Source organism: Culex pipiens, chromosome 2, assembly GCF_016801865.2.
Source record: "Culex pipiens pallens isolate TS chromosome 2, TS_CPP_V2, whole genome shotgun sequence".
Taxonomy (NCBI): Eukaryota; Metazoa; Arthropoda; class Insecta; order Diptera; family Culicidae; genus Culex; species Culex pipiens.
Genome location: NC_068938.1, coordinates 186,643,918 through 186,671,696, shown reverse-complemented (window position 1 = coordinate 186,671,696; position 27,779 = coordinate 186,643,918). Strand labels below are relative to the sequence as shown.

General features: G+C 37.4%; 1 protein-coding gene across 1 annotated transcript in view; it reads left to right on the top strand.

Annotated features, from left to right (window-relative positions):
- The first annotated feature begins 13,900 nt into the window (after positions 1–13,900).
- Positions 13,901–27,779, top strand: part of LOC120419301 (transducin-like enhancer protein 4) — a 71,074-nt gene continuing 57,195 nt past the window's right edge. Inside the window, exons 1-2 of the mRNA XM_052707065.1 lie at positions 13,901–14,474; positions 14,673–15,404. Of these exons, the coding sequence (XP_052563025.1) occupies positions 15,354–15,404 (51 nt within the window). The 5' untranslated portion in view covers positions 13,901–14,474; positions 14,673–15,353. The remainder of the gene's footprint in view (positions 14,475–14,672; positions 15,405–27,779) is intronic.

The following is a 27,779-nucleotide window of genomic DNA, read 5'->3' as shown; positions in this document are numbered from 1 at the left end:
AAAATATATTTTATTTTTAATCAAATTATTATCACAAAACGTCGAATGACTGGTCTTATGTTGTGGAGTAGACGAAATTTAATTAACCAGCAAAAGATTAATTTTTCTTTGATTAGATTCAAAATTTTTGTTTGTAAATTTCGATAAAGTTATCCGCGTTTGAGTTGATGTCAATTGAAGGTCAAATTTTCAAGGCATTTTTTTTATTTGAGGAAAGTGTACATCACTGTCCATATCAGTTTTTTATTAAATTTTATTCAATACAATGTTGTTGTTCAATGAAAAAAGTTGTCTCAATCTCTCTACAATTTTCTTAAAACCGAAAAATGTAAAAATTGTGTTCTCTGCTCATTGATCCATTTTTTTTTGTTATTTCGTGATCTCTTTTATTTTAGAGATTTGGAGAAAATTACTTAATGCGTAGGAAGTTTGGTGTCAATGGGACTTGTATAGAAAAAAACCTATTTTTTGGCTTGCTCAAAATAAAAATAAACTTATTTGAATTTTAAAAAAATGAACCAATAGTTTTTTTCAATCACTGTCTTTTTCGTAGTACTACTGTAAATTTTAATAAAATTTATTGTTGTTATCCAATTTACAACAACTTAGATAGGCCAATTTCTATGCAGAAAATTACACAAATGTATACATTTATTAGCATTACATTTGTTTGGTCACATCATAATGAAATAAAAAAAAATGAAGGCCATTGCAAAGTTTTTCATGATTTTGTTTCGCCCCAATTCCTTACCTTCAGAATATTCCTTAACATTCCAACGCCCAAGGCTCCAAAAAAGTTGGAACGGTAACTTCAACTCACTGGTTCTCGGGCCTAACTCACCCAATCAAGACGATTCTTTTTTTCCAATGATTTGTTAGGATGTCTAGATGATCCTAGAACTTTGCAGAAGTCAATTTGATCAAATCTGTAATTTTTGCGATCAAAAACATCGTTCCAACTTTTTTTTTCGCGTGTAAAAAAAAATTCGCCAAAAATTCCGCGGAGGCAGTTTTTTTGAAAAAGTTGGAACGATGTTTTTGATCGCAAAAATTACAGATTTGATCAAATTGAGTTCTGCAAAGTTCTAGGATCATCTAAACATCCTAACAAATCACTGGAAAAAAGAATCGTCTTGATTGGGTGAGTTATGCCCGAGAACCAGCGAGTTGAAGTTACCGTTCCAACTTTTTTGGGAGGCTTGGGCGTCCGTGTAAGTTGGACATGCGTTGGGCGTTCCAGTGTTAAGTGAGGTGGCAAAAAAATAATTATATAATTTTACTAAACTTGTATTTTTTTTATAGAAAACACCTGAAAAATATATTGTAAATTGTTCAAGATACATTGAATAATGCATATTTATATATTTTTAATCAAATAAAGAATTTTTAATCTATTGAACAAATCTATCCGTAGTTTCATTGTATAATTTCAAAATTTATTGAAATTTTTAAAATTTTCGATATAAGCAAATCTGTATTGATTTATAAAGCATTTTGTGTTAATTTTCTCCTTATTAAAAAAAATCAGGCTTGTGATTTGAAGTTGAGTTTTTTAAATTTCATTTTTGAGGTTAATTTTGATAAAAATAAGAAAACATCAAGAATTTTGAAAATTGGTCGAGATCGATCCAATTCTTCAATGTAAAAAATTGGAGCCATTATAACACTTTACAACCCAACTTTCGCTTCGATCTGAAAAATTTCATTAAAAAAAATTTCAGTTAATTTTGGTTCTCTAAAAAGTATTGAAAAACTATTAAAATTTAAGCAAATTTTAGAGTTGGTAATTGTTTTTTGTGGCTTTGCCAATGATATTTAAAATGTCATTTTGTGGGTTTAACTTTGGCTGAGTTTTTCACTGAAATTTGTGAAATTTTATGTAAAAATACGTATGCAGTAATTTTTGTTTTGTCCCAGACTATGTCTCTACGCATTTTCCTAAAAATGAATAATAATGGAATCATTTTATAGCAGAAAATGGTAAAAAATTGGCAAAAAAAAAATAAATCTTACTGTAAAAACATGAAAAAAAACTTAAAAGGCACGGTAATGGTAAAAGGCAGTAAAAGAAGCCAAATACTATCAGGAACAAACATAAACTAAACAAGATAGCAAAGCAAAGCAATCCACTTTAACGACCCCCGGGTCTTTTGTGGTCTCTGTTGCAAGTTTCTGCTTAGGCCGTTGCAAATATTTTTCAAAGTTTATGTCGCCCCCCCCTTCAAAATTGGTCTGAAACATCAGGGGGCAAAAACATAATTTTACAAAAAACTTCAAAATTTCCATGAAAATAGAAGTCTAATCAACTGAAAACAATCTAAAATGCATTTTTCTGCATTGATAATCATATTTAGCATGCTTGGGCTTGTTTAAAAATGTTTTGAATTTTTATGCAATTCCAATGTACAGCACCGCAAAAAAAAATTTCGCAAAAAATCAAATTTTTGTCAATATATAGATATTTTGGAAACTAATGATGGCAAAACAACTGGACAGGTGTATGATGCATTTTAAAACACTTTTTTCATTAAAATGTTGAAACCATGGCTCGTAATTTCAATTTTTCATTTTTTTTATATTCGTTATCTTAGTTTATTGTGATTTTTTTTCCAGGTGATTTGTTCAAAGGTGACTAAAAAATATACTTTAAAATTCTTCAAAATAGATTGATTGATAACACTTTGCAACCAAAATCAGCATGACTGTTTTTACAAAAAAGTCAACCCTGAAATGGTACAGCTTCATCAAAAACGCATTATCAATAACTTAAAATTAATCCATCGTATCATGCTCATTCCGTAAACATTGTTGCAACTGATTCACCGATAATTTCCCAACCCGTACGATACCACGATCGTTAATTTTGCAGTTTCCTACGTTACCTTCGCGATTTCTTGAAGATCGCCACACCTCTGGGGGCAAGTTTCACATGAAAATCCTCCACAGTTCGTCCGCCGTCCTTAATGGGGTGTGTCCCAGGAGGTGTGGTTGACGGTAGAACTGGCCTGGCGCCACAGATCAAACGTCGGCCGTCGACGGTCGACGAATCAAGGCAAAGGGAGCTCTCCGCAGAACAGAACGGGATATCGCATGTGGTCGGTAATTATATATGATCAACGGGTACCAGTGTAGAGTAGATTTTTGAGGATCGACGTTTGGGACTTTTGGATGTTCCAGGAATGGGTCCCCGAGGGCAAATTTAGGTCGAAGTGGAGTTTGATGATTCAAGAATGACGGTTATGGAAAGAAAGCAAACTTTTAGTATTGTTTTAATTAATTTAAAATACTTAAGTATATCACAATCTTGATTGAAAAAATATCGATCGCATTGAAAAGCGATTTTCCTCACCAAACAAGTGAGTTTTCCACACTCTTCTTCCTTCCCATTCAAACAATATAAAAACTACAAATGGCTAACCAAATAAAGGGGGGGCACAATCCACATAAAGCAACATGAGTCGAGTAACAGAGTGAAACAGAAAAAAAAACCTCCAGCAGATAAACGTAAACACAATTTGTTCCTCAACAACAGTGACGACCAGTCAGCAAGGCAAAAAAAAAACCATCGCGAAAAACGATAAACACGCTGCCAATGCAAATGTTCCGAACCAACCCTCTTTTGCCACCACCAGCCCTTCCGAACCCCCCACGTGGACATAAAGGGTGGCAGCAACACCAGCAAGATAGCGCATAAAAACTCACAAACCAAAGATCGAAAAATTGCGACGAGCACGGAATGCAACGAACGAAACGAAAAAAGCCCTCTGAGCGATTCGTTGAATGAAGAAGCGGCAGCAACAGCAAAAAAAGCATTGGCAGTCAGTCAGCTCGCGATCTGATTACATATGCATTAAATATCAATATGCAGTTGCAGTTGCAGTGTGCAGAGTGTGTGGTGGCATCAGCAGCAGCATGAATGCATGCATCCGTGCAAAGCGCGCGCGCTCAGCGAAATACTGAGGCAACGGTTTGGGGCTGTGGTGGCAAAAAAAAAGGAATTTCGTTTTTGAGAACCCCCAAGGAGTCAAAAAGTATGACTGGAAAATGTGTCGTAACCCTGGAAAAGAAACTTTTAAATAAATTTCTGATTTTTTTTATTAGAGTGGAGTAACATGCCAAAACCAATATATAAAAACTCGTTAATAATAGGTTTTTAAAAAACGAAACAAATTCTTTGAATCAGTTAAAATGAATACAGTAAAAAATCATAACACATCAGCGTTTTCTCGTTAAACCAGCAGGATGCATGTAAAAAATCTAAGATTTGGTTCGCATTTGGCTAGGGAGCTCTTCGACCAAAATAATACCCGTATTTTTTGTTTGCTAATTAGGGTGATCCCATCCGACTTTTGCAAAAACAGATTTTTTTCAAAAATCAATTCTTTGGAGCAACTAGACCATATGAGACGAGATAAGTTGGGCTTTTAAAGTAGTTTTATATTATATAACCAAAAATAATGAATGAAAAACAAACAGAATTCTGAGATATGATTTTTTTTCCAATAAAATTATCGGATTTCAGTCAATTATCTACCAAATTTAAAGCACCATGCGAACATCAAAATGTTACGGTAATTTGTTTCTATGGAGAAGCATGGTGCTTTAAGTTCGATTATTGAACTAAAATTACGAGGAATTATTTTACCCTAGTTTTCAATTAGGGGTTGTTTGTTCCCCAAATATGGAAAATTGTTAAGTAAATTGACTTATTTGAACTAAGTAGTACTAGTTATAAAGTTTAATTTTCAGATTTAATAAGTTACATTTTTTGGACCAAAACCCGAACCGATTTTGACAGAATTACTATTTTTCAGTGATTTTGAATAAATAATATCAGAAATGAAAGTTATCCAATGTGTTTGATATTTTTTCATGCGAAAATCCATGCTTAGCAGTACTAATAAGAAGGTTTCAAAAAATTCGTGAAACTGTAGTTTTGTAAGGGTTAATCTTCAAACACTAGATCAAAATGGTCAATATGTGACTTTTATCCGTAACTAACGCAAACTTATTATTTTTTCAATTTATTTTTGTAAACACATAAACTAAATCTTAAATCAAGTCGAAAAATAAGTATCAAAATGGTTGGTGCATGCGTACTTTAACCCCGTGATTTTTTTTAAATGGTGGTCAAAAAAGGCACAATTTGAGTCACAGAGAGGTTTTGGACTAACAATTTCTCGGAGTATTTCACAAATGACTTTTAATTTACTATAGATGAAGTTTTGAAAAGTGCTTTGAAAATTTCCCATTGTTTATTTTTTTTTTTCAAAGTTCAAATCAAATTTGCATTACACTAATTTAAAAAAAAATGCACAATTTATTCAAAGTAAGTTAATTTTGTAGGTTTTTTTTCATCAACTTTTTCTTACTTGTGGTTAGCCTTTAGAATAACCAATTGTGTCAGAAGACAAATTTATCAACACATAGCTGAAAGGGCCTCCAAATCTCTTTTAGTTTTAATTGCAAAACAAATTTTTATATTAGTCAACCCTCTACTACCCAAATTTTTTTGGTTTTTTTTATTTTTCGCGTGTTTAGGAGGTCATTGAGCAACTTTTGCTGTACGAAAAACTTTACTGCTCTTATTTTATGTTTTCTTATTTTACTTTTGTTTTACTCATTTCTCCAACATTGTTGCAACTGATTCACCGATAATTTCCCAACCCTTACGATACCACGACCGTTAAATTTGCAGTTTCCTACGTTACCTTCGCGATTTCTTGAAGATCGCCACACCTCTGGGAGCGAGTTTCACATGAGAATCCTCCACAGTTCGGCCGCCGTCCTTAACGGGGTGTGTCCCAGGAGGTGTGGTTGACGGTAGAACTGGCCTGGCGCCACAGATCAAACGTCGGCCGTCGACGGTCGGCGAATCAAGGCAAAGGGATCTCTCCGTAAATGAGAACAGAACGGGATATCGCATGTGGTCGGTAATTATATATGATCAACGGGTGCGAGTGTAGAGTAGATTTTTGAGGATCGACGTTTGGGACTTTTGGATGTTCCAGGAATGGGTCCCCGAGGGCAAATTTGGGACGAGATGGAGTTTGATGATTCAAGAATGACGGTTATGGAAAGAAAGCAAACTTTTAGTATTGTTTTAATTAATTTAAAATACTTAAGTATATCACAATCTTGATTGAAAAAATATCGATCGCATTGAAAAGCGATTTTCCTCACCAAACAAGTGAGTTTTCCACACTCTTCTTCCTTCCCATTCAAACAATATAAAAACTACAAATGGCTAACCAAATAAAGGGGGGGCACAATCCACATAAAGCAACACGAGTCGAGTAACAGAGTGAAACAGAAAAAAAACCTCCAGCAGATAAACGTAAACACAATTTGTTCCTCAACAACAGTGACGACCAGTCAGCAAGGCAAAAAAAAACCATCGCGAAAAACGATAAACACGCTGCCAATGCAAATGTTCCGAACCAACCCTCTTTTGCCACCACCACCAGCCAACCCCACGTGGGCATAAAGGGTGGCAGCAACACCAGCAAGATAGCGCATAAAAACTCATAAACCAAAGATCGAAAAATTGCGACGAGCACGGAATGCAACGAACGAAACGAAAAAAGCCCTCTGAGCGATTCGTTGAATGAAGAAGCGGCAGCAACAGCAAAAAAAGCATTGGCAGTCAGTCAGCTCGCGATCTGATTACATATGCATTAAATATCAATATGCAGTTGCAGTTGCAGTGTGCAGAGTGTGTGGTGGCATCAGCAGCAGCATGAATGCATGCATCCGTGCAAAGCGCGCGCGCTCAGCGAAATACTGAGGCAACGGTTCGGGGCTGTGGTGGCAAAAAAAAAGGAATTTCGTTTTTGAGAACCCCTAAGGAGTCAAAAAGTATGACTGGAAAATGTGTCGTAACCCTGGAAAAGAAACTTTTAAATAAATTTCTGATTTTTTTTATTAGAGTGGAGTAACATGCCAAAACCAATATATAAAAACTCGTTAATAATAGGTTTTTAAAAAACGAAACAAATTCTTTGAATCAGTTAAAATGAATACAGTAAAAAATCATAACACATCAGCGTTTTCTCGTTAAACCAGCAGGATGCATGTAAAAAATCTAAGATTTGGTTCGCATTTGGCTAGGGAGCTCTTCGACCAAAATAATACCCGTATTTTTTGTTTGCTAATTAGGGTGATCCCATCCGACTTTTGCAAAAACAGATTTTTTTCAAAAATCAATTCTTTGGAGCAACTAGACCATATGAGACGAGATAAGTTGGGCTTTTAAAGTAGTTTTATATTATATAACCAAAAATAATGAATGAAAAACAAACAGAATTCTGAGATATGATTTTTTTTCCAATAAAATTATCGGATTTCAGTCAATTATCTACCAAATTTAAAGCACCATGCGAACATCAAAATGTTACGGTAATTTGTTTCTATGGAGAAGCATGGTGCTTTAAGTTCGATTATTGAACTAAAATTACGAGGAATTATTTTACCCTAGTTTTCAATTAGGGGTTGTTTGTTCCCCAAATATGGAAAATTGTTAAGTAAATTGACTTATTTGAACTAAGTAGTACTAGTTATAAAGTTTAATTTTCAGATTTAATAAGTTACATTTTTTGGACCAAAACCCGAACCGATTTTGACAGAATTACTATTTTTCAGTGATTTTGAATAAATAATATCAGAAATGAAAGTTATCCAATGTGTTTGATATTTTTTCATGCGAAAATCCATGCTTAGCAGTACTAATAAGAAGGTTTCAAAAAATTCGTGAAACTGTAGTTTTGTAAGGGTTAATCTTCAAACACTAGATCAAAATGGTCAATATGTGACTTTTATCCGTAACTAACGCAAACTTATTATTTTTTCAATTTATTTTTGTAAACACATAAACTAAATCTTAAATCAAGTCGAAAAATAAGTATCAAAATGGTTGGTGCATGCGTACTTTAACCCCGTGATTTTTTTTAAATGGTGGTCAAAAAAGGCACAATTTGAGTCACAGAGAGGTTTTGGACTAACAATTTCTCGGAGTATTTCACAAATGACTTTTAATTTACTATAGATGAAGTTTTGAAAAGTGCTTTGAAAATTTCCCATTGTTTATTTTTTTTTTTTTCAAAGTTCAAATCAAATTTGCATTACACTAATTTAAAAAAAAATGCACAATTTATTCAAAGTAAGTTAATTTTGTAGGTTTTTTTTCATCAACTTTTTCTTACTTGTGGTTAGCCTTTAGAATAACCAATTGTGTCAGAAGACAAATTTATCAACACATAGCTGAAAGGGCCTCCAAATCTCTTTTAGTTTTAATTGCAAAACAAATTTTTATATTAGTCAACCCTCTACTACCCAAATTTTTTTGGTTTTTTTTTATTTTTCGCGTGTTTAGGAGGTCATTGAGCAACTTTTGCTGTACGAAAAACTTTACTGCTCTTATTTTATGTTTTCTTATTTTACTTTTGTTTTTTTTAATTTGCATCCATCTTGTTAGTTCATGTTTGTTTTTGGTAGCATTTGGCCTATTCTACCGCCTAATATAATTCCATTTTGCCTATCTAATTTTTTCACGTTTTTACAGTGACTTTTTCAGTTTTTTGCTTGTTTTTTTACATTTTCTGCTATAGAATGGCACCATCATCATTTAACTTGTAAAACAAATGCGTAAAGGCATAGTCTTGGACACTACAACATTTTTTGCAAACTTCTTTTCACTGAAACTATAGGAAATGTAAGTAAACAATACAGCCAAAGTTGACCCCTAAAAAATGACATTTTTATAAACATTGGCAAAGTCACATAAAACAAATAAAACTTCCAACCCATAAATTTTCTAAAATTTTAAGAGTTCTTCTTTTCAATGCTTTTTAAAGATCAAAAATTGAAAAACGGATTATTGGCGATTTTTCAAAATCAAAGCCCGCCTAAAGGCGGAATTGGGTTGTAGAGAGTTAACCAAATATACCTGAATAAAACAGCAAAATTGTCAAGTGCCGCTATAAGCGCTGGAATGAATGTTTTAAATTAATTCACTACTCAAAATTTCAATTTGATGGCATCTAGTCGGGATATATTTTTTAATACAATAGAATTCCAACACCTCAAAATTGTGACCAAAAAATGCCGTCTTGTTGGTCAACAGGGCAAAAGTTAACGGTGTTATAAGTTTGCTTTAGAAAAATCGTAAAGTTTTGAGAAAAAAAAGTTTTGAGAAAAAAAAACAGTTTGTTGCGATAGTAAAAACCTATCAAAAAACAATTATGTTTTCAGAAAATTGCGAACAATTTAAGGTTTTTTTAAATGTTTTTCGGACCGTAAAATTTAAATACAAGAAGATTATCATTTTTTTTTTGTATTTAGACTATGATGATAAGATTATTATTAATTTTAAACAATTATGGGTAAATGATTGTAAGGATCATACGAAGTTTAAGGGAAGTTTTGACAGTTTTAATTGTTGGATCCTTCCATTTTTTTTAAATCTCCAACCCTTAAGGTTTTGTACATATTATTATTATTATTATTCCATATTTTCAGCAAAAGATACCACTTTTTCCAACTTTGAGAAATGTACACCAAAAAGGACTCGTCGTAGTCATCAGCCACACGGGCTTACCCACATGCATCTCGATGCTGCTGCCGTTGGCATTGGCTTTAGCCCTTTAGCTCCAACGGGTTGGCTTTAGACTGGAGCCGTCCATCCGCGTCGTCGTCGTCGATGCACCGCTGAAAGCAGCCGCGAAACATACGCGAACAGCATAAATAAATGTTTTTATTATGTGCAAAGGGAAGAACGGGGTTTGAGGACCGGTGCATCAGAGCGATTGCACCACGTGGAGTTGGGACGAGATTTTTCGGGGTAGTTTTTTTTCACATTAAGTTTTTCAGAAGCTGGAAAACTCGAAAGGTGGGTCTGCCACTGTCTGGTGGTGATTGAAAAAATCTGATGCATTCGAAAACTATATTTTGTGTACTGGACTGGTGAAATGATGGATCAAAATGATCTGCCTTGAATAAGTCTTTTATTTCTAAGATTTTGATATAATTTAGCAAACAGGAAATAGTAAAACAATCGATCACTTCAAAAAAAAATAAAACATAAAAAACATGCCTTTGCCAGTTCTCAAAAAAATAAAATTCTCCTCAATTCATCTGCTGCTTATTCAATTGGCTTTCATTTGAAGCAAGCATTAAAAAAAACCTCCTTCTGAAATAAGCAAACCCAACATAACACTCTTTTTAACGCGAGCCCCTCACTCTTTTCCACGGGTGAGAAAATGAGTGAAATTATCTTTCCGCGTTCGGGGCGCGTGTTTTGGCGGCACGATCATTTAGAGGCATCAACAACAGCAAAAAGTAGTAAAGTGCGGCAACTGTTTTGCTTTGAAAAATAACCGTTTGAAGGCAAAATTTATGGGCACGTTGGTCTCTGTATTGTGTTTGTGTGTTTCAGTTGTGTTGTGTGTTGTCTTGAAGAAAAGCAGAGTAGAAAAAAACAAAAGACTACAAAAGAAACACTAAGTTTTTTGTGTGTGTTTTTCTTTGTTGTTGCGGCCATGTTTGCTGATGATGTTGTTTTGTTTCTGTTGTTTGTTTGTTTGTTTCATGCAAAACGAAACAATTATGAGCGGTCTAATTGAGCTACTAGCGGAGTACCTATTAGTGGTACTTAATTGGTGTTGCAAAGAAACTTATCAAAGCTGGATTAGTTAGAGAAAGTTATTACTACATACAGTTTTTTGTTTGTTTTGGAATGTTTAACATGTCATTGCTGTTGAAATTTATTACAAAGTTTTTTTCTTCAGTTTTAATTGGATTGAAAAAATCAACGATTTTTTTGGCACAAAAATTAAAAAATAATCTTAAGAGAATGATTACAACGAAAACACTAATAATCTAATGCTTACGAGATTATAGTAAAAAATAATCAAATATTTTCCTAACAGTTTACAATTTATAGAATTTATTTACACACTTGTAGTCAAAAATAGTACATGCAATTCATTTTTAAAGTATGACTTATAATTCAATTCAATTGGTGTTTATTAGAATTTAACAGCTCTGCTCCAGGATGTTACATTTGCAATTCAGAGATTTGGAGAACCTTTCAACTGAGATCAATTCATAAGCCTTTACAGGGAGGGTACATGTTTCTAAATTTAGATTTTGCTAGCTGCGTGCTCTTTTAGGGAAAATAAATTTTGAGAAAAAACCCTAGATCTATGATATGACTTATAATCCATCTAACATAATCTCAACATTTTGCAATCAAAATAATGTTTTACTTTAAATTATTGATACCAAATTTCAACAACCAAAAACAAAAATAGGCATCTAGACAAGCCATCTTAAAATTCAAAAACTCTTGCAGAGCATTTAGCTGATTAAAAAACCAAATATTTCTAAGACATCACGAGTTGAAAAATGAGGGATAATAGGGTCCTAAAGCTCTATGTAAATTATTATGTACAGCGGTAAAAAACACGATTAAAAACCATTAATAAATGCAAAAAAAAAAATGACAAGACAACATTGTAAAATTTATCAACTGTGGTTCCCTTGGAAAGCACTGTCAAGTGAAGCAAAAACGAAAATTGTAGGAAATTTAGTCAGCTTATATATTATTTTTATTATTGCTAATGTGTTTTTAAATTGCAAAAAACTGAAATTATTTCGAAAAGATTAACGGTGCACATCAACAAGGGCTTCGGCACCGTTTTTGTTACACATTTAAGTATTTTGAAAACTAGAGTAATTATCGATATAATTTTGCAAAGTACTGTTAACTATTTGTACATTTAGATTTTTGCATGATCAGGTTCGTAAGTTCGACAATTTTGGAATAAGAATACAATAACTTCCTTGGTTGGTGTTGCTGTGCACTCTTAAGAGCAATTCCATGTCAAATATGGAATCGGTTGTACCCGACCTTCTCCGACTTATGGGAAATTATACAGGCTTTCCGGTGAATTTTTTTCGAGACTGAAAAATCAAGTTTCACACATAGAAAATTTGAAAAATTGCCAAAACCTCTATTTTTACATCCATTTTATGTTTAAAACCGCTGTAACTTCACAAGGGCTGGACTTAGGACAATGGTCAATATGTAAACAATTATGTAAAATTGTCTGGAGAATCGATTCCCACATTCGGTTAAGCATAAGCAAGCATAAGCATAAGCATAGGTGCCCACCCGCAGTTGCTACTCCGTTATTGACCAGGACCTCCAGAAGTTACATCCACGAGCCGTGGAAGATGAGTGGGTGCTATCTTTCCTCGCTTCGCAACTTCTCAAAGGCCCCTATCATGCTGATCAATACCGGCGCCGGCCACGACCAGTGGTAGAGTCACGGGGAAGTGGATGGGAATGTTAGTCCGATACTTGAGTGATAGAGACGATTCCCACATTCGGTTTTTGAAAATTTTGAAATTTAGAGCATTTAAAAAAACAGTTTTAGTAAATAATTTTCGTATTTTTTTAGGAGAGTTGCTCCATCCTACATTTTTTGTGAGTTTTAGCTATTACATTTAAAAATTAAAAAATATCAAAGAAATTGGGCGTTTTTTCTTTCAGTGTAATTTTTTTCAATAAGCCCGTTAAATTTCCTACAAGTTTGTCTTTGACCACTTTTTGGTACGATGCAACAGCTTCGAGTTACAGCAATATTTGATTTACGAAATATAAAAATATTTAAAACACTTACGCCCTTCTCAAATGTAATTATTGAGTGCAACTGGCTCCATATACACATGTCTACAAAGTTCATTGAAATCGGAGAGAATCGAGAAAAAAGTACCTAAAAAATTCCTGTTTTGGGCTGGAATTGCTCTTAAGTATATTGTTTATATTTTATTTTAAATATATGTGTTTACATACCATTTTTCAATTCAAAGTAGGATGCTCAGATAAAATGGCCGTTTACTCTTCGAGATGAAAACAGTTTTTGGGGTTTTTGAACATTCGTATCAGTTTTGAGCAGAATTGGTGAAAAACCCAAATCACATTGCTAGTAACATTTCCGGGTCAAGTCATATCATTTTCGACCCTTCGACAGAAAGTGTAAAATTTAGCAACACGTATCAATATTATGAGCGACTTAAAATGCGTTCTGACCAATAAAACAAGTGTGTAGTGTGTATAATATAGGGATATATATCTCAACAATGGGGTCCTAAAATGAAGCTTAGATTGCTGATATTATTGTTTACAGCGATAAAGCTTATTTTTCTGAGTACAATGACCCTTTGTACGACCACAAAGAGTTTAAAATGGATTTTAAATCAATTTTGAAAAATTAACCTCGCGGTCCTTCTTGACAGAAAAGCTCCTACTTGACAGCTCGTTCCAAGGGGACCATAGTTGATCCATCGAAAAAATGTTGTCTGGTTATTTTTTTTTTTTTGCATTAAAATGAAAAAAGTGATCAGAAATGGTTCTTAATCGTGTTTTTTTACCGTTGTACATAAAAATTGACATAGGGCTTTAGTATCCAATTCCTGAAACTGAAAGAATCAGCCGAAATTTAAGATTTCAGGAAATCGACTCATTTCTCGGAGAGCTACCAATTATGTATTCTATTGAATTGATGCTAAATATGGTTATCAAACGTACAATAAGGCTCAACAATTCAAGTAAAACTCATCAATGCTTCCCTCACAGTCGCACCATCCGCAGCTTCTTCCTCAACGCCTACTTTCTTCCATCAGTCGGCCACAATCTCCCATCCAAGCCTGGCTCTTCAGCAAGCGATCCGGCGTTCCACCACAGGTAGCAAGCCGCGGCAGCATGGTTGCCCATCACCAACACCATCACAAATAGCTTCAATGTATTGGTTTCATCGCCTGCTGGCACCAACACAACTTCGCCGAAAGCACATTTTCTCGGCCATGCTTGCCGCGGCTAGGGCCGCCGCGCGCTCAGTACTAGTGCAGCGTTGGTCTCGGTCGGATCGTTCCCTCCGGAAAGCCCCGTCGTCGTTGTCGTCGTTGACCGTCCTTGCCGATTCACGCGAAGCGTGTGTGTGTGGGAGTGCGAGCGAGAGGGAAGTTCATTACGCGACGCGCGTATTATTGTGTCGATTTGGCGCGTGTGGTCGCGTGTGTGTGTGCGCGCGGATAACCGCCCACCTCTTCGGGTACCCCTCCCAGTAAGGGGGGTCAGATCTTTCAGAACCACAGCTTTTAATTCATTCAAACCGGCAAACCGCGGTCCCCGCAAACCGCCGCCATTGTGTTTCCACCGCGCGGTGTCCACCCCCTCGGGTTTTGACCGTTCTGGCCACGGCCGAACCAGTGAACCAATCAAGCGTGCTAAAACCAGTGAAGAAAAGAGGAAAAAGTTAAACAAAACTTGTGAATTTCTGGTCTAGGCATCAGTGAAAGCGCGGAATTTCGACAGTTGATGTCGAGTTGGAGTGCCGACGGCGAATTCTGGGAAGTCAGTTTTGACAGTTGCCGACGGCAGTTTGGATTACCCCATTTGAGCAGAAGGAAGAGTAAGTGTCAATCGGGATCCAAGTCGCCGTTAAAAAAAAAACAATAGAAGGCGCCATCGCGCAGCGAGAATTTAAACAGCTTGGTTTAAACTTTTTGAAACATATTTCGTTAGCGATGCATAAACTGACAGCCGCCGACGGCGGCAGCGTCAATTACCGAATTTCAATTTACTGATTATTGTTTCGTTTTGTTCACAGATTCCGACGCAGAGAGATTAATCAGCGCGGCTGAGAAGAAGAAGAAAAACCTAGCGGAAGTGTTGTTATTGTTGTGAGAAGCGGATTAGAGAAGGCGGTGAGAGAGGGAGAAGAGGAAAATTACAAACAAGAGAAGAGTAAGAGAAGAAGGGGGAAGAAAAGTGGAATTAATTTGTTTCTTTTTTTTTCTCGTAAAGAGCGGGAAAGAGAGCAATAGAAAGAGCGAGAGGAAATTGGTTTGCAGCCGCCCCAGGTCTTTATTAGCGGTCAATTTTGGGTGGAAGCCCCGTCGGAAAGTGTGGATAATTAAACGTGTGCAAGTTTCGGTCAATTACTGGCCGCGCCGCTGAAATTTTTTTTCGGGGGAGCGAAAGTGTGAGTGAATCACCCCCTTGGTTAATTGGTGGTGAGCACGCCAATGAGTGTGTGTGCGTGAGCCGAAGCTAATTTGATTAAATATGCCGTTGGAGCAGCCGCCGCTGGAGCAAACCGCCGAGTTCGGTAGCCGCCGCCTACTGATCTGTCAGCTGCGCTAGCCGCCTATTGTTCTCGCCACGCCGTGAGAAGGAAGGAGAAGATTGTTTTGGATTACCAGTGAGTGCTTTGAGGAAGAGTAAAAGTGTCGCGCAAATCGTTGTGAATCGTTGAAGAACCCCCGTTGAAAGTCGAACATCCAGAACCATGTACCCGAACGCCGGAATCAACGCAGCGGCCGTCGCCGCCCGACACCCGGTAAGTTGCGCCACAACTGTGTCCCACTTCCTCAAGTGGGATCTTGACAAAAAGTATGGCGACGTGCGATTCCCTGCGAAAAATACGGACAGACTTGGTCAATATTTACCCCCGCGGAAACTTGAAGCTTGCGCGCACGTTATCGTGACAAAACACTCTTTTACACACTTGTACGATGATGTTTTCAATTAGCGGGGGCTCCCGCCTCCGGCGGCGCCCCGTCCAGGGTTAGAGAGAGCTGTCAAGTGGTGGCCACTTGACGAACTACGCACAAATGGGTTGTGAAATGGAGAACTCCACTTGAGCGATGCCGACGGCGGCGCAATCGAGCGGGGATCGGGGCTTTGTTTACAGTTTGGATTAGGGCGTTTGACGTTTCTGCTTGATTTGTTGTGAAATTTGTTTGCTTTAATTGTTTTGAAGGTGATAGCGGCTTGCAACAATATCAAAAAGGAATATTTGTTAAACTTTCGAATCCAACGTTCTGGCAGCACTGGCAAACGTCAAAAATGACGAAATGGTTGCCAGTTTTTCGATTTTTTTCGCAAATCTTTTACGATTCGCCTGATTTATTGCCAATCGATTCACATATTATCGTTTGCGGATTGGATCTTTTTATCCGGTCGAAACGAGATGAAATCAATCACATGCGGGACCAATCCGGTCATGCTTCCAGCATCCGTCTGGTCAGATGAAGCAAGCAAAAAAACACACATCAAGATATCTATCAAATCGTTATTCCATAAATCAACTCTCGGAAAAAACGCCAATTTTTGCTGACTCAATGATTCGCGCCATGTATCGTAACGTTGCGCCAGAGATCCTCCTCCCCGTCGGAAACAGAAACTAACTTAATTCCATATACTTCATCATCCATAAATCCGTCCGTCCTACGGGCGGATTCCAGTCCCCTCTTCAAGTAGGAGCAAAAAAAAACAACATCATTCTCCATCATCTGCCGCGAACCTCTCGCTGTCTCACTTCTCACCCCGCGATTCACTCGCCGTTTTCGAATTAAATTATTCCGATTTAACGAACCCAGGCGTCGTCAACGGCGCTGTCATTCTGGCAACTCTTCCGGACGCCACCCCAAATTGACCCGGAGGGAAAATGATTTTTGATTGAATCGGTGATTGAATGGCAATTTTAAAAATGTTAATAATTGAAAATGATTGAAAATGGCAACACTTCCTTTACCAAAATATTTGTTGGCTACACTGAATGTAGTCAAATTTCATACGATATTGTATAAGGACTCAATTTATCAATTCTATCGAAGATTTGCAACAAATAACGAAATGTGCACCCGCTTAAAACAGTTCTCTGTTAACAGTTTGACAGGACGCGTACTTGGATGTAAACAAACAGTTCCGGAGTACATTTGGGGCGATTCCTTTGATGTAAACAAGCAGCCTATCTCATTCAAACTTAACGAGAACTGTCACTAAAGCAATGAATAGACTGTTTGTTTACATCCAAGGTTACACTCTTTTGAAAAGTTACTCACTTCAGTCAATGTTTACATTGAGTCTGAGCGATATAAGGTGCTTGTTTACTTTCAAGGTTACGTCCTATCGAACTGTCACATGAGAATTTGATAAATTTAGTCATCTTACAATAACGCGTGAGATTTAACAGCTTATTGTTTTGTTTACATGGATGTAAACAAACATTTCCGGAGTAAATTTTCAGTACGGCGAATACTTGGATGTAAACAAGCAGCCTAATCCACTCAATCATAACGAGTACTGTCACTGAAGAAAAAAGAGTATAGACTGTTTGTTTACATCCGAAGTTACGCCCTTTTAAAAAGATAATACGTAGTTTGAGCTTTACTTCAAACGTTTCGTCCTATCGAACTGTCACTGTTTAAGAAAGTTTTGTTATATATTACAAAACTTCGACTAAATTGATAAAATAAGTCATCCTGCAATTACGTGTGAAATTTGACAGCTAATTGTTTTGTTTACATGCTCCAAAAATACTCAGTAGACAGTAGAACATGTGGTCATCACCATTAATCAGCACCCAAACCAATTTCCATCCCACTTTCCTAATTAAGATTAACATACTTTCCAGATTGGAAATTGATCTCACCAAGTGATCTCTCCCCCCCACACATAAAACCAATCCAGCAAAACAACCATCAAAACATCACCCAACCGTATCGGGTCACATTGCCCCTAGCTGAAACCTTCTGAAAAACCATTTACCGAACCCCTAATAAATTACTTCAACACAATCGAGACTTTGATTATCGACTTCCCCCTCTCGGAACACTCAGTGACAACCCGACAAAAAGCATGATTCATGCGAGACGCTCATTTACAAGAGGGGATCTTCCTCCTCCCTGAGTTGGAAAGCAATCTCGGAGGTTGCAGCTTCCTGAGACCGGCAAGATACGATAATGGGCGCTCCGGTAGTGTGTTTACAACGCACTTTTACTCGGAGGAATCTGCACGGAAGGAAATGGTTCTTACAGTTGTGAATTGTTGTTCATGATATCGTGAACATGATTTTGTGATGAGCAACCATGAACAATATTCACGCAAGCAGATGATAACTTCTGGACATGACAGTGAGCAAGAGAGCAACTCTCCCGTTATCTCCTCTCATGAGCGTACGCGAACTGAACAGTGGAGAGATCTGAAGGAAAGAGAGTTGCTCTTTTGCTCGCTGTCTTCCACGATCGGCGTTTCGCTACGGTTTTGCTTGCTTTCGACATTTTTTCTGTTGGAAATTGCGTCAAAATTGAAGAAATGATTTGTCTCCGTGACTCTCAAGAGGCAAAATTGAACGATTTCAGTAAAGAGCAGCATGAAATCTCCCTCAGAGTCCACAACGTTTGATTGACTCAAGAGGGGAGAGGAAAAAAGGAACGTGCTGCTCGAAATTCCAACTGTCACACTGCAAGCCAGTCGAGGAAGGGAGAGTTCTGGGCAAATATTTGAAGTTCCCAGCGTCAACGGTTTGCATTTCCAAGTCATATCTCTGGCTACTGCAAAGAAGACGACAACTCTTCAAGTGTTGAGATGATGAAAGGAAATGGATACGCGCCCTCTCTGTCGTACTTCTGTGGAAGAAATCTCACAGCATGCTGTTCCAGAGAGCGAACCCAGGGGAAAGACACTCATCTCGAGTGGTAGATCAAAGTGTGCGCAGGGAACTATTTCCTGTGAGCAACTGGAGTAGTGACTGCACACTTGAGAGTTCAGACGGAGGGAAGCGCGCGTTGGGTCGCGACAAGTACCGACTCTCCGGTTGACGGATGAGGGTACTTCCGGGGAAGTTGGTTGTAATGGACTCCGTCCGGAGTTGGTTGTTTACAACCGTTTAGTGAGATGTGTTCATAATGATTTTTAAATTTAGATTTAGATCAATTTGACAATTCTGTCAAAACCTTAGCTATTTTTCAAAATTGACAACAGCAGTTCATCATTCAAAATTTTCCTTTTAAAACATTGATTTTTCAATCCACTTTCCATTTCCGGCAATCGCAATACAACCCGAAATTAATTTCCGATAAACACAAACACATAACCTCACACCAACCATCAACATCCACCAAATAAACAGAGAGGAGGATGGATTATTACCCCCGGTTGGACTAATCGATCCACGTGCACGTGCACGCACGCAAAACACCATCATTGCTCTCCCCCTCTTTATTCCCGAAAAATTGTGTGTATATTTTCCCCCTTTTTTTCTCGCTTTTCCGAATCACATATTTTCAAGTGGCTGCCCCCTCGTTCCCCTCTTCCACCCACTGCCACCAAGCAAAAAATAAAAAAGTGCTTTCCATTGTGCTTGTTTTTTCGACAGTGTGAGGGGTTGGGAAAATCCCTTTCCACGAAAAAATAAAAAAACGCAAAAATATTTCATGCCGCCGGCAGGATTATTTCCAAACCAGGGTGGGAGGAAAATGGGGTGGGGTTCAAATAATCTAATGGAAAAAAGCGCCAGAGTCACACCCCAGCCGGTGGCGACCGACGTCACTGTAAAAACAGCATAATCTGAATTTGTGTGTTATTTCACGTTTTTTCAGCCGATGGGGTGGATCGGTTTTTTTTGCTGCTGTTGTTGTTTTTTGTTGATGCCGAAGGGTGACATCGTGGAATGGAAAGGGGGTGAAAGAGGGTGAAGGGATTTTTATTTATTCATAAATGGTTGGAGTGATTCAGCTAGAAGTGGTTGAGAACTTTTCTAGTTCAATTTGATTTTGAGAAATAACGAAGTTAAATACTTCATTTTGATGAAATTTTACTGCAAACTAATGTAATTTATACATTGTTAATATAAATATTTTATTGAATATTCAACTCAAGGAATATGATTTCAATATCAAAACTTCCAGCAAAAGCTTAAATTTTCAACCATATCATATCATTTTTTTTCTGATTTCTTTCATTCTTTTTTTTATCTCAAAGATTGATGATCTTTACGGATTTATTGTTTTGCTTTAACAAATTGGCTGTTAAAAATATGCAAAAAGGCAAGCTCTTTTTCATTTAAATAAAATCACCGAAAATATTGGATTGAAAAACATGTGCAGTCAATTTTACCTCAGCTGATATATATAGACTTACAGTATTTTTTCATCAATTTGATATCAAATTTATTCACTTTTTGGAAGTTATCAGAAACATGCAACAACCTAAATAATTAACATATTTTCTCGTTTTCTCTGATATTTTGCAAATTTTCAACAGAAGTATAACTGGCATCAAGGCTTACGTATTTTGTAGAGGCGGGCAAAAAAAAGAACGAGCCGCTCAAAGAGCTAGTTCACTAAAAAGAGCGAATGAACCATGGCTCACAAAAAAAGAACCGCGCTTCTTTTTGAAACTCTGGTCTTTTGAAGGAACCGTTGCAAGATGGAATGAATTTTTAACTTATGTCTATTTCCAAATTCATAAATATAGTTCATTAAATTTCCATAAAATTGCACAATTAAATTTGTTTTGAGAATTTAACATGTAATTTCAAATATAATAATCCTTATAAATTAATGCCAAATTTTTTAGAATTGTCCCGCGGTGTAATTTATCAAGTAGGGAGTGACATTGGATCTGAGGGGTGAGATTGGGTCATACAAATTCCAGCATTTTTGTGTGACCCAATTTCACCTCGTAAAGATATGTTACGAATTTGAGCATTTCAAAATGGAAAATTTTACCAAAAAACTTTGTAAAAATCTTGCTTAATTTTGCTCGATTAACTTTGGCATTTATAGACTGAATCTGAATGTAGAAAAGAATTCGCAGAGTATTTTCTCAAAATAAAATATCAGCATTTGTTAAATTTATAAGAGTCTATTGAAAAATAACAAAAAACTTACATCATTCTGTAAAATAGCTTTTCATAATTTTTTTTAAAGAACGAAAGAGCCGTTCAAAAGAGCAGTTCATTTTAACGAGTGGGCGAAAAAGAGCGGCTCCAAAAAAGCGATTTTGCCCACCTCTATTATTTTTTGTACCATTTTACCTAAAAACCAGGGGTTTCTAACATTTACTTCTGAAATGTTGTTTTGTTTTTCAAAACGGTGTCTTACTGGTTATTTTTCTCACTATATATCAATTTATTTGACTGCTTTGATCATTGTTATTGAAAAATGTTTCGAGACCATAATTTTACAAATTTTGTTTTTTTTTTACAAAAATAATGTTTGTTTGCTTGGCTTATTTAAAATGTTTTTTTTTTGGTTTTATTCACTAAAATTTTTATTTTGATGTTTTTTTTTTTGGTTTTATTTACTTTTTAGTGATTTGATTTTGATTTTTTTTTCACTAAAAATTATATTCAGGATATTTTTTTTTCGTGGAACACATTTTATATCAAGTTTTTTGTAACTCCCAGACTCTTCAGAATTTCCCCAAAAAATCAGAATGCAAACAAAATAATTGACTAAATTAGAAATTTTTATTAAAAAAATTCGCAAAATCAATTAATGTTTAAAAGAGATGGGTTCTGTAACGCTTATTTATATGATTTTAACCACATTAACCTGGCCATGGTCTTCGTTTTCTACATACACGAATGGTATTCCGGGTCTATAGGACCCAGAAATGTTTTCGGCTGCCAAAATTCGAGAATGTAACCGATTTTGGATGTCTTGGCCGCAAATGAAAGGCTAGGATATCTACTTTCTGAATCCGACCGGCAGAACCGGTTTTGGACACCGTGGCCACCGGGAACCTGCTATAACCGAAAAAAGTCCTTTTTGAGGCCCCTACTTTGAGGACCTGTATCTCCGAAACGATTGCACATAGCAGGTTGCTTCCGGTTGCATTCGACAGATAATAACCTGAATTTTAAGCCCCAGAAAAAATAATTGGTCCTTAGTGGCCACCGGTTCCGGTAACCCGGAACTTCCGGAAAACTTGATTTTTGCAGTTTTTGACATAAAACCGTCACACGGACCAGTCTTTTGAAACGGATTATTTTGCAAACCATTGCAGAAGGATACTACATACTACCCCTGACTGTTTGGTATCGGTTCTGGCCAACTGTGGCCAATCCGGAACCGGTTCCAGGGTACCACTAAAACGGTTCCAATAATTGTCACGCTAGAAACCCGTCACGTTGCAAATCAAACTTCATGAAATTGCATGTTATGACCATCTGAGGTCATGCCGATGTCCTCTGACCCATCCTGGTCACTCCGGAACCGGTTACCGGTGGCCACTGGGGGACACTATCGGAATATGCAATGAATCCTATCATCCGACGTATCAAACTGCATGAAATTGAAAGTTATGACTATCTGAGGTCATGCCGATGTCCTCTGACCCAACCTGGTCACTCCGGAACCGGTTACCGGTGGCCACTGGGGGACACTATCGGAATATGCAATGAAACCTATCATCCGACGTATCAAATTTCATGAAATTGAAAGTTATGACCATCTGAGCTCATGCCGATGTCCCTTAACCCAACCTGGTCACTCCGGAACCGGTTACCGGTGGCCACTGGGGGACACTATCGGAATATGCAATGAATCATATCATCCGACGTATCAAACTTCATGAAATTGAAAGTTATGACCATCTGAGGTCATGCCGATGTCCCCTGACCCAACCTGGTCACTCCGGAACCGGTTACCGGTGGCCACTGGGGGACACTATCGGAATATGCAATGAAACCTATCATACGACGTATCAAACTTCATGAAATTGAAAGTTATGACTATCTGAGGTCATGCCGATGTCTCCTGACCCAACCTGGTCACTCCGGAACCGGTTACCGGTGGCCACTGGGGGACACTATCGGAATATGCAATGAATCCTATCATCCGACGTATCAAACTTCATGAAATTGAAAGTTATGACCATCTGAGATCATGCCGATGTCCTCTGACCCATCCTGGTCACTCCGGAACCGGTTACCGGTGGCCACTGGGGGACACTATCGGAATATGCAATGAAACCTATCATACGACGTATCAAACTTCATGAAATTGAAAGTTATGACCATCTGAGGCCATGCCGATGTCCTCTGACCCATCCTGGTCACTCCGGAACCGGTTACCGGTGGCCACTGGGGGACACTATCGGAATATGCAATGAACCCTATCATCCAACGTGTCAAACTTCATGAAATTGAAAGTTATGATCATCTGGGATCAAGACAATGTCCTCTGACCCAACCTGGTCACTCCGGAACCGGTTACCCGTGGCCACTTGGTGACACTCTCTGATTATGTAATAAACCCTTTCATCCGACGTATCAAACATCATGAAATTGAACATTCTTACCATCTGAGGTCATGCTAACGTCCTTTGAACTTATCTGGTCACTTCGGAATCGGTTTCCGATGACCACTTGGGGACACTTGTGGAATATACTAGAAACCCTATCATCCGATATATCAAACTTCATAAAATTGAAAACTATTGCTATCCCAGGCTATGCCAACATCTGTATTCTTCTATATCGCAATAAAATGCTTGAGGACAGTTTACATGTAGGTTCTGATACACAGCAAAAAATAGGTGAATTTTGGAATGTTGAAAATTCGGATAACCACTTGTTTGAGTAATTTTACCGAAAAAATGTGTAAAAATGTGAACCTAATGAAAATTCACCAGAAACTGATGTAAAATCTCCAATTCCTCATGTAATATTACACATATTTTTGACACAAAATCTTTCACCATTTTCTGATTACTATAGTTTGTAATCTGGCTATCAATATCAATTTTTTTTTTTTCACAATGGGCAATTGTGTTAAGCTCACTGCGACCACCTAAGAAGGCTATCTTTTGTAATGTACCCTGGATTCTGTCCATACTACAAATTACTCGTATCCATGGGATCGGTAGACGAGGGGTTATTTTGCAGATATGGTTTATCCATTTATCCGGCAGAGTAAATGTGCCGAGCTTTCTAGCTCAGTTAAACAAAAACGACAGAAGTTGTTAGGCCCCATGCCGATGTTGTGCAGGTGATATCTATTAGGACAATGTCCTGTTAGAAGCCCTGCGAGTATTCGTAGTTCCCTATGGTTTAAGCCAAGAAGTTTCTTGGTAATTGAAGGACTTGGAGTGATAAAAGTTCACGCTTGTCTCAATCCACGCATCTCGCCCCAGATTTAAGCGATTTGCGATTGTCCTCAATTCGTCACTTGTGTGCTATCTTGTGATTTGTCTGCTGTAAAAAGATAGGAGATAGATAGCACACAAGAGACGAAATAGTTATTTCTTGCTTCACGGCACTTATTGAGATTCCAAGGAACGGCTCGGGATCCACGAATATGTTTGATAAGCCTTATCTGGCAAGTTCATCAGCCATTTCAATGCCTTCAATGCCGCAGTGCCCTGGTACCCAAAACAACATCACTCTGTTATGCCGAGTAGCAAGTTCCAAACATGTTTGGATTTGCATTTAGAGGATTTTCGCCAATAGTGCAGTTTAGCTATCCGAGAAAATACCGATTTTTGCGTGTCTATAATATCTAAAATATCAAAATCAAAGGTTAGATGAAAGAGTTTCTGCACCCAAATCTCGGCAACACTCGGTCTGAGAGAAAGACGGCCGCATGAAGTTTGATATGTCGGACGATAGAGTTTCTATTCCGCATATTCCACAAGTGTACACCAGTGGCCACCGGTAACCGATTCCAAAAGCCAGATAGAGTTAGGGGATGTTAGCGTAATTACCTTAGATGTAATATTGTTTAATTTCATGTTGTTCGATATGCCGTCATTGCATATTACGATAATGTTCCCCAAAAACCCACTGGTAACCGGTCCCGGAGTGGCCCTCAGTGGCCATAGGTAACCGGTTCCAAATTGATCAGGTAAGGTTAGTTGAAGACGGCATAACCATGGATAGTAATAATTTTCAATTCTATGAAGTTTGATATTTCTGATGATAGGGTTCCTAACATATTCCACAAATGTCCCCAAGTGGCCATCGGAAACCGACTCCGAAGTGACCAGATAAGTTCAAAGAACGTTAGCATGACCTCAGATGGTCATAACTTTCAATTTCATGAAGTTTGATACGTTGGATGATAGGGTTTATTACATACTCAGAGAGTGTCACCAAGTGGCCACCGGTAACCGATTCTGGAGTGACCAGATAAGTTCAAAGGACGTTAGCATGACCTCAGATGGTAAGAATGTTCAATTTCATGAAGTTTGATACGTCGGATGATAGGGTTCATTGCATATTCCGATAGTGTCCCCCAGTGGCCACCGGTGACCGGTTCCGGAGTGATCAGGTTAGGTTATAAGACATCGGCATGACCTCAGATGGTCATAACTTGCAATTTCATGAAGTTTGATACGTCGGATGATAGGGTTCATTGCATATTCCGATAGTGTCCCTCAGTGGCCACCAGTAACCGGTTCCGGAGTGACCAGGATGGGTCAGAGGACATCGGCATGATCTCAGATGATCATAACTTTCAATTTCATGAAGTTTGATACGTCGGATGATAGGATTCATTGCATATTCCGATAGTGTCCCCCAGTGGCCACCGGTAACCGGTTCCGGAGTGACCAGGTTGGGTCAGGAGACATCGGCATGACCTCAGATAGTCATAACTTTCAATTTCATGAAGTTTGATACGTCGTATGATAGGTTTCATTGCATATTCCGATAGTGTCCCCCAGTGGCCACCGGTAACCGGTTCCGGAGTGACCAGGTTGGGTCAGGGGACATCGGCATGACCTCAGATGGTCATAACTTTCAATTTCATGAAGTTTGATACGTCGGATGATAGGGTTCATTGCATATTCCGATAGTGTCCCCCAGTGGCCACCGGTAACCGGTTCCGGAGTGACCAGGATGGGTCAGAGGACATCGGCATGACCTCAGATGGTCATAACATGCAATTTCATGAAGTTTGATATGCAACATGACGTGTTTCTAGCGTGACAATTATTGGAACCGTTTTAGTGGTACCCTGGAACCGGTTCCGGATTGGACACAGTTGGCCAGAACCGATACCAAACAGTCAGGGGTAGTATGTAGTATCCTTCTGCAATGGTTTGCAAAATAATCCGTTTCAAAAGACTGGTTCGTGTGACGGTTTTATGTCAAAAACTGCAAAAATCAAGTTTTCCGGAAGTTCCGGGTTACCGGAACCGGTGGCCACTAAGGACCAATTATTTTTTCTGGGGCTTAAAATTCAGGTTATTATCTGTCGAATGCAACCGGAAGCAACCTGCTATGTGCAATCGTTTCGGAGATACAGGTCCTCAAAGTAGGGGCCTCAAAAAGGACTTTTTTCGGTTATAGCAGGTTCCCGGTGGCCACGGTGTCCAAAACCGGTTCTGCCGGTCGGATTCAGAAAGTAGATATCCTAGCCTTTCATTTGCGGCCAAGACATCCAAAATCGGTTACAATCTCGAATTTTGGCAGCCGAAAACATTTCTGGGTCCTATAGACCTGGAATACCATTGGTGTCAGTTTTTTTTTGGTGGGCACTTCCGGTGGCCTCCGGAAGTTCATTTTTGGCCAGAATGTGTGTCTTAGTAAGATACACAAAGTCACAAAATTTCAGATCTCTAGGTGTTTTTGGTCAAAAGTTACAATTACTTTTATAGTGCTACTGGGTCCTATAGACCCGAAGACCATGCCCGGGTTAAGACGTTTTAATCTTCTAGCAAATTTTTAAATTTGGACCCAGAGATCGGTAAAAGACGTAAAAGTTCCTGGAAAAAAAAATTATGTCAATTCATTGATTTTTTTTGCAAATCATAATAATGGAAATGAAAATTTAACAAGCCTAAAATATATTTAAAAAAAAAGTGATTTCACAATTTTGTTTTTAGACCCCAGATCGGAAAAATACGTGGAACCTTAAGATTTTTTGTTTAAAATGCATTGTTAATTTTGGTACCAATGACATATATCTGTTGTTGTAATAATTAAAATAACTGTAAAAAATAAAATTTGGCATTGAACTTCTAACATGTTTTTTTGTTTTGATAATTATACTTAGTTTGCTAATTTTTCATTGTTTTTAAAATATATTTCAAATTCTGGAATTTTAAAAATAATATGGTAGCACATTTTTACCCGCATCTGCCTTTATAATTCGAAATAAATTTTCTAATCTATGAATTTTTATTGCATATTTTTGGTTTAATTAAAATATATATATTTTTGAATATCAAACAAGTTAGCAAGAGAAAATGATAATGTTGGTAATTTTTATTTTAGTTTCTAGTATTTGTCCGTTGGTTCTAGTTGATGGCAATTTATTTATTTTTTGACTAATATTTTACATATCGAAGCGAAAAGTTTCAGCCACTGCTAAAAAATGCGAAACTTAGAAGATGTCATGATTTTGAAATTGAAAAAAAATCTAAACTAAATTTCACGCACACTAGCACACCATTTGATTCAAGTTAGTAATTTACCAACACATTCAAAGTATGTTTACATGGCAGCTGCGGGTTTGTTTGCATCAGATCTGCTATCTCTTTCTATATTTTTTTTACGTACGGCTTCTAGTTGGTATTTTTTATTGACCGCTCGATACGTCTGCCAACATATTTCGCAGAGACTTTGTCGAGGAGTTTGTAATTTTTCAGTTAAATTATATTTTTTTCACTGGGCCTCAAGAATCGCGTTTTTTTTTTTGTAATATTCCCAAAAAATATAGACAAAGATAAACCCAGCTTCAGGTTCGAGTCAGTGCGTACAAATTTGCTTCCCTTCTACACAGAAAAAAAAATGATGGTAATATTCATCAGGAAATGGTGACAGATTTTGTGGCAAAATAAATGATAAATTTTACCCCAGAAAATGATGAATTTTCATCAGTTTTTGATGAATATTTATCAGGTTCACATTTTTACACATTTTTTATGTAATATTACTCAAAAAAAGAGGTAATATTCAACCTACCAAATTTTCAAC